General features: G+C 41.7%; 1 protein-coding gene across 1 annotated transcript in view; it reads right to left on the bottom strand.

Moving 5' to 3' along the window:
• The window catches only part of abca2 (ATP-binding cassette, sub-family A (ABC1), member 2), a 76,129-nt gene that overhangs the window by 13,116 nt on the left and 50,361 nt on the right, over positions 1-12,652 (bottom strand). Inside the window, exons 17-29 of the mRNA XM_017451905.3 lie at positions 11,239-11,429; positions 9,538-9,688; positions 9,203-9,407; positions 8,027-8,185; positions 7,727-7,907; positions 6,407-6,619; positions 5,494-5,690; positions 4,596-4,775; positions 2,970-3,145; positions 2,726-2,846; positions 1,693-1,974; positions 657-875; positions 282-384 (exon numbers count right to left, since the gene is read on the bottom strand). Coding sequence (XP_017307394.2) covers positions 282-384; positions 657-875; positions 1,693-1,974; positions 2,726-2,846; positions 2,970-3,145; positions 4,596-4,775; positions 5,494-5,690; positions 6,407-6,619; positions 7,727-7,907; positions 8,027-8,185; positions 9,203-9,407; positions 9,538-9,688; positions 11,239-11,429 — 2,378 coding nt within the window. The remainder of the gene's footprint in view (positions 1-281; positions 385-656; positions 876-1,692; positions 1,975-2,725; positions 2,847-2,969; positions 3,146-4,595; positions 4,776-5,493; positions 5,691-6,406; positions 6,620-7,726; positions 7,908-8,026; positions 8,186-9,202; positions 9,408-9,537; positions 9,689-11,238; positions 11,430-12,652) is intronic.

The following is a 12,652-nucleotide window of genomic DNA, read 5'->3' as shown; positions in this document are numbered from 1 at the left end:
TATTTCCTTAAGAAATATATGTCATATGTTTCAGGGTGGAGTTTTCCTTTAACTAGAACTTTACTGTTAAAAGCTAAATCCTGACGCTGATCAAGAATTTCATGCGCATGCCTCATCCTATATTGATTGGCAGTGGTGTCTGTCAGGCGACTTTAACAACCTGACGTGTTGGAAACGAGAGTAGGAATGTCAAAGTAGCGTCAATCATCTTTACAATAGTTCTCCTAATGGATAATTGGATAAACTTGTTTATGATGCTTGTGTATGGTCCTGAGTCACACCTGTACTGCAGACGCTCCTCGTTGGCAAAGGGGATGAAGTTTCCTCTGGGCTGGGTGTAGTTATGATACTGAGACGGCGACAGAATGAGGGGAGGCAGATCACCTGCAGAGCCAAAACAAAGTTCATGATAGCTTTCCAAATGCACGATTCAACATGTATAAGGCGTAGAAGAGCGTAACTATTGATCGTGGTAAGTGACACACTCCTTAATATATTCTATCACTTCACAGCAAGCTATCCAATCGAGATTTAAAGAGAACAGACGTGAGGCTTGCTCTGTCGTGTACTGTCTAGGATGTTTCCATGAAGATAATGACACAATGTCCATGCTAGTGCACTGTACTTTCACACAACTCCATCCTGCTCAGTCGTACCTATCTCAGGCACGGAGAGAGCGACAGTCATTGCCACACAAACGAAGAAGGCAGGCAGTAGGATCTGCGAGAACAGGACCTTGGTGTTCCTCTTGGCACAGTGGAACCTCTTGACAATGAGGCCGTGGAATTGGCGAAGTCGCAGCCACCAGCCCTCTAGCTTAAAGCTGCCCTGGCCCTCCAGCACATGCGGCTCAGGGGAGCTGGGCTCCTCTTCGACTGGACAAAAGATTAAAAAAAATTAAGGTCAGATTATACAGATAATTTTAGATTATTCATGAGCTGTTTTTAAACCGATGGAACGTTTCTATCTAAATGGAAACAATGTGTAATGTTTCGGTGAACTAACCGGCAATGTAAATGTTCAATCTAGAACTTCGAAACCCGCAAAAGCACGAAGATGAACGTGATAACTGAGAATTTCTAATATCCAACATGATTAATTTCAACAGGCTACAGCCAACAAGCCCAAGCATGCCTAGCATCGAAGTAGCCGGAGGGAAATAATGTCAGAAACTGAAACCCTTTTACAAATGACTTCTTGTATATAAATGGCAGTGAACCCTGAGTGATAGAAAAACAAAATGAATATCCATGTGGGTTTCCAGAGAGTTCTCTGGTTTCTTCCCACCACCCAAAAACATGCCAATAGGTGGATTGACTACACTGAATTACCCCTAGGTGTAAATGTGTGTGCACAGTGCCGTGCAATGGACTGGTTTCCCTAGATGTTTTCTCACCTCCCCCATCCCCCACTCCAGGCTCATTATTTTCCAGGATGAACAAGCACAAAGCTTGCTAGAAAACCGAATAGCTAGTTCACCCACTAAGTGATTAGTGGGTAGATTAAATCAAATCCAGTCATTTAGTGAATTATTGCAGGCACAGCAAACAAACAGTAGAGCTTGTCAATTCCCAAAATCCCAAAACTACAGGGACTCAGTCCTATTAGTTAGACCCTCTGCTACATTAACTCTTGGCGTACTGTAAACCAGTGAAAAATTTAACAATAATATTATTATAAGAATATGCCCACCTCTAAGGCTGGTTGAGTCCAGGTCCTGGGGATTATTAAACAGTGGGTAGTATTCACCGTAGAAGTCGGAGTACGGTCCTCCCTCATCACCTCTCACTGAACCCACAGAGGAATTTGAGTGTAGCGAGGCCTGACTGGAGCTCAGCCTTGAACTCATCACCATATTGCTCATCTCCACTTCAGGCCGGGTCACGGCACCGAGCGGAGCTCCATCACACTGCTGCCCTAGCAAAAGGGAGGAAGTCTTCCCCACTGATGCCCCACCTGGGGAGCTCTTCATATCTATCAGAGAAAGGAAGAAAGAGAAAGAGATCAGAAGAGTGAATTCGGTGAATGAAGGCAGGACAGATAAACGTACAGACTTCACTGAGAAACAGTATACAAAGAGACACAACGATGTTGTTTGGTTTCCTTCTATATAAAACGTTGCCTGGTCTTTTTCCAATCTTCAGCTGTCGGTTTCGGTGAACCTGTGCCAAATGTAGCCTTAGATTCCTGTTTTCGACTCACAATAGAGAAACCTGGTGTGGTCATCTGCTATCGTAGCACATCCACCTTAAGGATAGATGTGCTGTGCATTCAGAGATGCTTTTCTGCTCAACACACTTCTAAAGAGTGATTATTAGAGTTACTCTAGCCTTCCTGGCAGCTCAAGCCAGTCTGGTCATTCTCCTTTGACCTCTCTCATCAACAGGGCGTTTCCACCTGCAGAACTGCCGCTCCCTGGATATTTTTTTGTTTTTTGCACCATTCTGTGTAAACTTTATGGACTGTTTTCAGCAATTTCTGAAATACGCAAACCAGCCTGCATGGTACCCACCACCATGCCATGGTCAGTCACTGAAATCACATTTTTACCCATTTTGATGTTTAACGAAAGCTCTTGACCTGTATGTGCATGGTTTTATATTTTGCACTACTGTCACATGATTGGTCGATCGGATATTTGCACTGCATGTGTATGGGTGTTCCTATTAAAGTGGCTGGTGAGTTCATAGTGTTCATAGTAACATCTTTTCATCCCCTCTCTCACCTGCGTCACTGTTCTCAAGTGATAGATCTTCCTCCGACACTTTTAGAAAGACCTCCTCCAGCGTCGTGTCCATCACACCAAAGCTGGTGAGAGCCAGACTGTCCAAACTCTGCTCCAGAGCCTGGCAGGAGGAAACTTACTGTTAATTTGGAGCTGGCTGAGTACTGTTCTGATACCAAACAGTCCAACTTTATAACTAATGGTTAATAGTTCTTTTGGAAATGACTAGTGTGGGTGTGTTTACATGAAACAGCCTCTCGAAGCAGCCCTTCCTGACAGCCTCGGATGGCAGGATGTAGGACAGCTCCGTGTTGGAGTCGGACACCAGTAGGCAGGAGGCTACATACTGGCGGATAAACTGAGAGACTCTGGTCTCTGAACACAGGGACAGGGATGAGGAAGGGGGCATACTCGACTGATCTGAGAAACAAAAAAAGACAAGGGTTTTAAGCTGAAATGTGAAAGCTGAACGAAAGAAACGGCCAAGGAGATACATTTACCTGCTAGTTGATTAGAGAAAGCACAAGACTAATCCATGTCTAATACACTCATACTAGCACTACACACATTCTTTGTGACAGCCACATCTGCTTCTGCTTCTTTAAAATACATTTCAAGGACCCAGTACAGCTTTATTTCATGAATTTTACTTAAATGTGTAAAATAATATTTTGTCTTTTTATTAGATCCACACAGCTTTTTATTCCAGAATTTTCCAACGACAGAACACATTAGGTCCAAGTTGACATGATTTAAATTTGTATTAGGTAAGATTAGTCTTTCTTTTTTTCAAGATTATGTGTCTAACGGTTAGGTGGGTTCAACATTTGAATGATTTCCACCCATGTTCGTGAAGCTCCGCCCCCACCCACCCCAGGATTTCAGGCAGCCTGTATAGTGACTGATGGGGTATATCCAAACACAAACAAGCCTTCCGGACATTAATTACGTTTTCCACTCGCATAACGGGTTTTTTCGGCGGCTCCATAAACCTTTGCTAAGGCTATTGCTTAACTCATTGTTGTTGTTTTTTATCACGTTCTTCACATCTTCCACAAGTAAGGAATAAAATAAATCTACTACGGCACCTTTACAGGCTGAATGAATTTTTGGATTCAACTAAATGTGACCAGTTAAGCGGGCTAATAACTATAAGAACTTGATAATAAATATAACTTTGATAATGATGGGTTGTGATTTCCATTAAAAAATAATAATCAAAGACAACCTGGCGATGCTTCAGAGACCCTTGGGGTTCTCCGGACCCCTCTATAAGAACCACAGCTACAGTGGTCCATGTTCAATAATGGACAAGATAGAGTATGGGGGTCAGGTTCAATTTCTGCCTGGACCATATTTGTGCTTTTGTGTTTCCTCTAAGGGGTACAAACTACACATTTTTAATGTAATATCAGAAGTGCATTCATTCTATAGTATTAACATAGGCAATGTGAATCGTGTTACGCTAAATAAGTGGCATAACATGTATTCTTTCATGACTGCCAGAGAAATCACATCAGCCTCGTACTTTGTAGTTGCCTTGGTGACACACTAGGTGACATGCTACCATAGGATATGCAAATATAACTGATTTGGGGTTTAAGTCGATATTGCTAGGACTACAAGTCATTTCAGTATCTATAACTGTATACCCGGTAGAGGGGGGCTAATCATTTGCATTGTAACAGATACAGCTAGACTCTGAAATTGGATACTTACAATATAGACCTATTTAGTTTAGTAAGTGCATCTGATAAACTGTCACGTAGTGTAGACCATAAGATGAAAAGAAATTCTATAAAAACACTTTAGATGTGTGTCAAAGCAACAGACAGCTGAGGACACACACAGCCCCACACACAATTCTCACCTGCAGGATTGGAGTCACTTTGCTTCTTCACAAGTGTGAGCTTATATCCGTCTCCGTACGTGCTCTTGAGGAAGAGAGGTGAGCCGCAGCACTTGAGCTTCCCGTGGGAGATGATGGCAATGCGATCACCCAGAAGGTCAGCCTCGTCCATGTGGTGTGTGGAGAGGAGGATGGTCCGGCCTGCTCACACACACACACTCAGTTAAATAAACCCATTCACCCACTCACACTCAGTTAGATTAACCCATAAGTTTTCAGACACTTCATTATGGAGGGCTTTTTTTTCTGTAACATGACAAGCTGCGTTATTTTTCTCATATTAACTTCACGAGAGAGAGGCTGGTGATGAAACGTCTGTTTATAGCTGTTATAATGTAAAGGAAACAGGAATAAGTTGTTTTATAATGAGTCTTTATCGGTCACATATACAGTGAAATTGTTTTCTTCGCATACCCCAGACTGTCAGGAAGCTGGGGTCAGACATGATACAGCACCCCTGTGGCAGAGAGGGTTAAGAGCCTTGCTCAAGGGCCCAACAGTGGCAGGGCCTTGGCAGTGTTGTGGCTTGAACCCCAACCTTCCACTCAGTAACCCAGAGCCTTAACCACTAAGCCACCACTGCCCGTGGGGGACAGTTCACCACATTAACTGCATCTATAAAACGATCAAATGTAAGACGTTGTCCTTTAATAAATAATAAAATGCTCCATCTCTTACTTATCGCTTCCACCTGTGCAAAAATACTGCACCTGCCATCAGGAGGATCTCTAAGCAAGCAGAGCGTTTGTGTGTGCACTTCCATCAGTTCTGATAACGGTGATAAAGGTAAAGGTGCTGAAGGTCAGTGTGAACACTATTGCTAAATACTACGCAGAATTACAGCAGTGTTCATTCTAACCTTGTTTGTACTTGAGGATGAGGTCCCATATGGCACGACGGGCGTACGGGTCCACTCCAGCTGTGGGCTCATCCAGAATCACAGCCCGAGAACCGCCCACAAACGCTATAGCCACTGACAGCTTCCTCTTCATGCCTCCTGAAAGCGTCTGCACCAGGCAGTGGCGTTTATTAGACAACTCCAGATCTTCAATCATCCTGCACGTGGAAGAAATAAAAAAATTATCATAAAATACTGGTGATGCAACACAAATATCAAGCAACAGGGAAACTGTCATGATCTCACTCTCCCCACTTTGCATTACGGTTCCTATGGCAACAGCAGCACATGCTCTTGTTTTGTTTCTAGTCTTTTCCTTTCTCCTGTGATTGGTTAATTTCTTTACTGGATTTATCTGTTTCTAGTTACCATTCAGTAGTTTACGAATACCCTCACCGTCCACTTTATTAGGAACAGCTGTACGCCTGCGCATTATCTAATCATCCAATCATGTAGCGGTAGCGCAGTGCAGAATTTAAACTGCAACAAATCTCCTGGCTCCGCCCCTTCCACTACGTAACATGAGCTGTGACTAATAAGTACAAAAAGTGTCTTTTTATGTTCATGCAGTTTTCCTACAACATTCGGAGCATTAACAGTACACCACATGTCAACGAATTTCCGATTGTAAATACACACTATTTACACTTAAATGTTTCAAAGTGCGCAATTGTAGACATAGCTAGACATTCCCTTGGTACTCCCGTAAGAAAAAGGAATCAGGAATTCAGGAATCATTACAGATCAATTTGGAATTTGGTCCTATATGTAAATTATTACACGATAACATAGTAACCAATAACATGCTAGCTAGCGTAGCTAATATTAGTAGAAAATTATAATAGCTAGGAAAATGATTGGGGACGGCACTCACTTATCCATCTCTTTTCGGATGTCCTCTTCAGCCATGCCCTTCAGGCGTGAGTAAAACCACAGGTGCTCCTCAACAGTCAGCTTATCGAAGAGGACATTGTGCTGCGGGCACATGCCCAGGTTCTGCCGGATGCGTTCCATCTCTGTACGGATGTCGTGGCCGTATATCGTGGCCGAACCGGAGGTAGGGGGGAACAGTCCCGTAAGTATTGACCTGGAGATCAGACATATAGCAATGACAGTTTGTTGGATCCTCAAGGGATATTGGCTCGAGCTTCCTGAAAGAATTGTTTTTTAACTGCAGAATTTTTCAAAGAATGATCGAGATTGACCCCAAAATGGACTAAATTGAACCCTATTTTTGGTTCTAGTCTCTGACTTCGTCAGTGTACATTAATGTCTGAATCTTCTTATGGCAATTTCTGTAAACATTAGCTCAGCATTGCCCTGTAGTAGATAATTTGCTGCATCTGCCAAATTATTCATCAGTTTTTTTGTAGAAAAAAAACAATACAATGGCCGTAGTCCAACAATCCTGTATAAAGCAAACACACATGATATCGTTCTTCTTGTAGAACCGATTAATTATTAAGACTTCCTTCAAGTCCTACGGGTTACAGGTGAGATTTTTACTTTCTATACTATTTTGTAGGTATAGTTCGAAGGATTACACTAGCTAACTAGCTGACTAAATAAATATTTAGGAGATATTTCATGAAACTTTTCTATTTACCTGGTAAACTTTCATCCCATTAAATTTTCGAAGACATTTGAAATGTACTCAAAGGAACAGTGAGTTTTAAAATACTTGTGATTTAGACATAGAAAACATTAGCTATTTAAGTTAGCTAGCTAGTCAGAGATTTAATCTAGCGGAGCTGATTTATGCTAGCTGACTAAATTGAATCTTTAGGGGGCATTCATTAAATGTTTCCATTTATCTATTAAATCTTCCTCTCTTTAGACTTCCTAAGAGTGCTATTAAAGCACAATCAATGGCTATTGATGTAGAATCCTTTTTTTTTCTCTCAATCTTGCGCTCAAACAAAACCAATACAGGTTGTTATCAACATTTCGTCATGAACTTGCCATTGTGCCATGTTCTAAACTGCTGACACAGTCTCAGCACCCAATGTCCAGATTCTTGTGCCTGTTAGACAAAATCATGATCTATAATGAGCACCTAACTCTAAAAAAAAGGGGGGGGGGACTGTTTCATTTTCAGTTTCGGAGACTGTCAGCTCATACAGTAGTGACGCAGTTGACTGGATTCATGGCCATGACACACACAGTTAAACACACACGCATTTCTCTCTCTCACATAGTAGTGGTCTTGCCGGCTCCGTTGTGTCCCAGGAAGGAGACAACCTGGTTTTCGTGCAGATTTAAGCTCAGCTTGTTGAGAGCCAGCTTTCTGCCCGTCTTGTAGACTTTGGTGAGCTTGTCTATACACACCACCAGAGGTAAGTGACTGGGTTCCTCTTCTATTCCACGGGTTTCCTCTGCGGGCATCACACAGATGTCAAACTCAGACTCGTGAACAAGATCCAGGTTCTATAATTGTCATTCAGGTGCCTTGCTATAATCTGAAAACTAATAAGCTATGAGTAACTATCAGTACCTGAGCGTCTGTGCTCCATGGCACAGGCCTGATCCTCCTCCATCACGCTGAGCCTGGCGCTACCGCCCCACGGCCACTCCCAGGTCTCAATCCGTCCACTACCCAGCCAATAGGACTTCTGCAGGGGGAAGTACCAAGGGCGGGGCAGCCCATACATTCCTGTAGGATGAGAAGAGTGAGACAGACCCAGTATATATCTCTGAAGGAACAGAGAACAGCAAGTGGCAATGATATTTATGGCAAATGGGTGGAAACCAGCAAAGTTGGAGGTCTTTGATTCAAGTAGGAGTAACAGTGGAAATTAAAGGTGTGCCTCAGGATTGGGATAAAATAAAAAGCCGCAAGAGCAAAAGGCAGTCAGATATAAAGTTTGGAGGACAAAAAAAAGGTCATGCTCATTTACATGGTAGAATATTTGGGTGTGACGCATCATTAATCCTATGTAAATGCTTTACCTGGTTAACATTGCAACAGTTTAAATGACTAATTTGTTTATGATTTGAGAACCAGAACCAGAAAATATCACAAACAGAAACAATCAAAAATAACTGCGAGAGAAGGAATGGGTTGGGATTTAAAAAATGAAACGAGTGGAAACTAAAAACTATGTAATATCACAGCTACCATATTTATGTATATGCCAGATTGAGATGAAGTTTTAAAATATTTTTAAAATATTGTAAAATGTCTGCTAAAGTTAGCAAGTTTGTAACAGTCTGCTATTAAATAAGCTAGATAATGTTACAATGATTTGGTGTGTGTTACATAAATCTAAAAATACACAGAAGCTTGCTAGTAGTATATAATAATATAATCCTTAAATCTAGATAGCTCACCTCACTGTATAAAATAAGTTATTAATTAAGGTATTACATATGTAAGCTGGTGTTACTGCTAGATAGCTAAACACTAACGTCCTCAAAGGTCCTTTTGCAAGGTTATATTATGGACCTGTTAAACATTGGTACTTCCTCAGACAATATATTAACCCGATTCGCTGGCGTGTCCATTCACACCAAACCCCACTTATTTGCAGCAGTTACCACACCCACTTGGAGTTGCCCTGCCCACTCACAGGCTGCCCAACTCTACAGCGGTATTCCTCTCAGAAAAACAACTGTATGCAGATGTAGCAAATAATATTATTTGCTCAATAATAGCAGTTTCATGGTTCACCTGGATGCACGGCCTCTATGTACCAGGTGAGCACGCCGTACACAGTGGCGTCAATGATCAGCATCATCATGGACAACAGGAGGTTAAAATCATCGCCCTCTACCGGTGACTGGTTGATGGTGCGCCACTGGATGCCCACACCGGCCACCTCGTACAAAGCAAAGTACTTTGAGCCGAGGCCAAAAGCAGTGGTGGACATCAGAGACTGCAGGAAGAGAGGAAGTCGCATAAGAGCAGAAGGACAGATGGCAACTTAGATTCAGGTTCAAAAGGCATTTCACTGTACAACACCATGTATGTTAAGGGTGAGCATGTGGCTTGTGGAAGTGTCCTACCGCAATACACTTCTCAAAGGCTGTGATCTTGTCATGGGCCACCTCTTCTCTGATGGCCACGTACATGTAGGGAACGTAACTCAAGAAATAAATAATTCCGCCACAAGCTGAAGCCAGTTTGGCTTTGGAGTAGATCACTGATACTAGAAAACTAGGAGAGAAAAAAGGGAAAATATCATTCAGATTAACAAACTACTCCTCCATATTCCCATACTTCCTGATGGCATGATGTCAAAAGGAGAATTATTTTGCAAAATCGTTTGTGTTTTTTTATTTTGTAGCTTAGTTAAAGGATCTGATTTCTTCTGTTTTTGTGTATTTCTCATACTAAATTGTTTCAGAAATTAAAACAAAATCTAAGATAAAACAAAGGCAACCTGAGTAAAAACAAAATCCCATTTTTAAATGATAACGTTATTTACTGAAGCAAACAAGTTATCCAGTACCAATTGGGTGTGAAAATGTATTTGCCCCCATAGTTACTAATTCCCCAAATCTATGAAACTGCATTCATGATGGGGTTCAGCTGGACTAGACACAACCAGGCCAGATTACTGCAAACCCTGTTCAATCAAATCAACACTTAAATAGAACTTTTTCAACAGAATGAATTTGGTTAAAAGGTCTTACCCAGTAACACACTATGTCAAAGCTGAAAGAAATGATGAGGAAGAGTGTGATTGAAATAGATCAGTCTGGGAAGGGTTACAGAGCTGTTTCAAAGGCTCTGGGACTCCAAAGAACCACAGTGAGAGTCATTATCTCCAAATGGAAAAACTCATTGGCCGACCTTCCAAAATCCCTCCAAGAGCACAGCAACGACTCATCCAGGAAGTCAAAAAAGAGCCAAGGACAACATCAAAGGACCTACAGGCCTCTCTTGCATCAATAAAGGTCACTGTTCATGACTCCACTATCAGAAAGACACTGTGCAAAAAATGACATCCATGGAAGAGTGGCGAGGCGAAATCACTGCTAACCCAGAAGAACATTAAGGCTTGTCTGAATTTTGCCAAAACACACCTTGATGATCCTCAAATCTTTTGGGAGAATGTTCTGTGGACTGATGAGTCAAAAGTGGAACTGTTTGGAGACAGGCGTTCCCGTTATATCTGGAGTAAACCAAACCTACGGTCAAGCATGGTGGTGGTAGTGTGATGGTGTGGGGATGCTTTGCTGCTTCAGGGCCTGGGAAACTTACAAAAATTGAGGGAAACATGAATTCTGCTCTCTACCAGAAAATCCTAAAGGAGAATGTCCGGTCTTCAGTCTGTAAGTTGAACAATGATCCAAAGCATAGGAGTAAATCCTAGTCCTAGAAGTAAGTGAAAGACTGATCTCCAGTTATCGGAAGTGTTTGGTTGCAGTTATTGCTGCTAAAGGAGGCAATTAGTTTTTCACACTGGTGATAGGTGTTGGATAACTTTTATTGCTACAATAAAAAAATAATAAATAAAAACTGTATTGCGTGTTTACTCAGGTTGCTTTTGTTTTATTTTGTATTTCATTTGAAGATCTAAAACTATTTAGTATGAGATATACACAAAAACAGAGGAAATCAGGATGGGGCATATACTTTTTCACAGCACTGTAATATTACAATCATTACTGACTCCACCTTTAACTTGAATAAACTGGCCCAGCTTGCAAACTGCCAACGAAAGAAGAAACAATGTCGTTAGCTACAGCATGATACATTACCAGAACATGATGGTGGCGATGGCGTATACAGTGAGGAAGAGCCAGATGATGAAGGGGTCACTGTGGAGGAGCACTCGGCCGTACTTTAATATGGCCGTCAGTGCTGTCACTGATATGGAGAGCTGCACAAAGCCAGTGATGAACCAGGCCACCCAATGCACAGCATTATTTAAGCCCATCATCTTCATCACCTGAGAGGAATCATCATCATCATCATCATAATCAATATATCAATAATCAATATTCAATATTTATCAACAAACATAGGCTGATTTAAAAATACAGTAGTTTACAGCATCTGTAAAGCTGCCTAAACCTCAGTCTCTCTCCAAAATCGCAGTAGCAGTGCTTTTCTCCCAAGATTGCATTGATTGCATTGATTGCAAATCAGGAAATGTAACAATGCTTTAACTGTCTGAATTTGGAGAATTAGCTGGGAATGCAATAGCTTGGCTGGAGCTAAGTCTGGACCCACATGCAAATTACATTCACAGCTTAACAATGACATTTAAAATGTTATTTTTGATATACATAATTATGTACCTAGCTACTTACACTATATTTCCAAAAGTATGTGGACACCTGACAATCCCACCTATATAGGCTTGTTGAATATCCCATTCTGGATTTAGTCCTCCTTTGCTCTTATAATAACCTCCACTCTTCTGGGAAGGCTTTCTTCTAGATTTTGGAGCCTGGCCGTGGGGATTTGCCCATTCAGCCACAAGAGGCCAGGCAAGAAGATCTGGGGTGCAGTCAGCGTTACAGTTCATCCCAAAGGTCTTCAGTGGGGTTGAGGTCAGGACTCTGAGCAGGCCACTCAGGTTTTTTCTCTCCCACCTTAGCAGCCCATGTCTTCATGGACCTCACTTTGTGCACAGAGGCATTGTCATGCTGGAACAGGTTTGGGCCTCTTAGTTCCAGTGAAAGGAAACTGTAGCCTACTGCTACAGCATACAAAGACATCCTATTTGTGGCAACAGTTTGGGTAAAACCCACATATGGATGTGATGGGATCAGGTGTCCACAAACTTTTGGCCACAGAGCGTATGTCGCTTAGATAGCTAGAGATAACAAATACACCTGACTAGAAAATGTCAGCTAGATAATCATGTCATCTCCATTAAAATATTCTAATAATATTGCAGGTTAAGAGACATTAGAATAATAAATGACATTATTATCTACCGAGTAATCGCTCAGCATCAATTTTCAAGCAATTCAAATCTCTCAGGTTCCATCAAATCTGAAAGGTCACACCAATGTTCACTCGTCTTCTCTTTTACTCCGTTCAAATCCTTTCTTCTATGGCATTCAAACAGTATCTTTAATAGAGAGCGTGTGGGTGGCCGACCTGAGCGTGCGGAGCAGTATTGGCACAAAAAATAAAATGAGCACAAGGTACAGAGTACCG

Source organism: Ictalurus punctatus, chromosome 22 (genome assembly GCF_001660625.3).
Source record: "Ictalurus punctatus breed USDA103 chromosome 22, Coco_2.0, whole genome shotgun sequence".
Lineage (NCBI taxonomy): Eukaryota > Metazoa > Chordata > Actinopteri > Siluriformes > Ictaluridae > Ictalurus > Ictalurus punctatus.
This window is presented reverse-complemented; position numbering and strand designations above follow the sequence as displayed.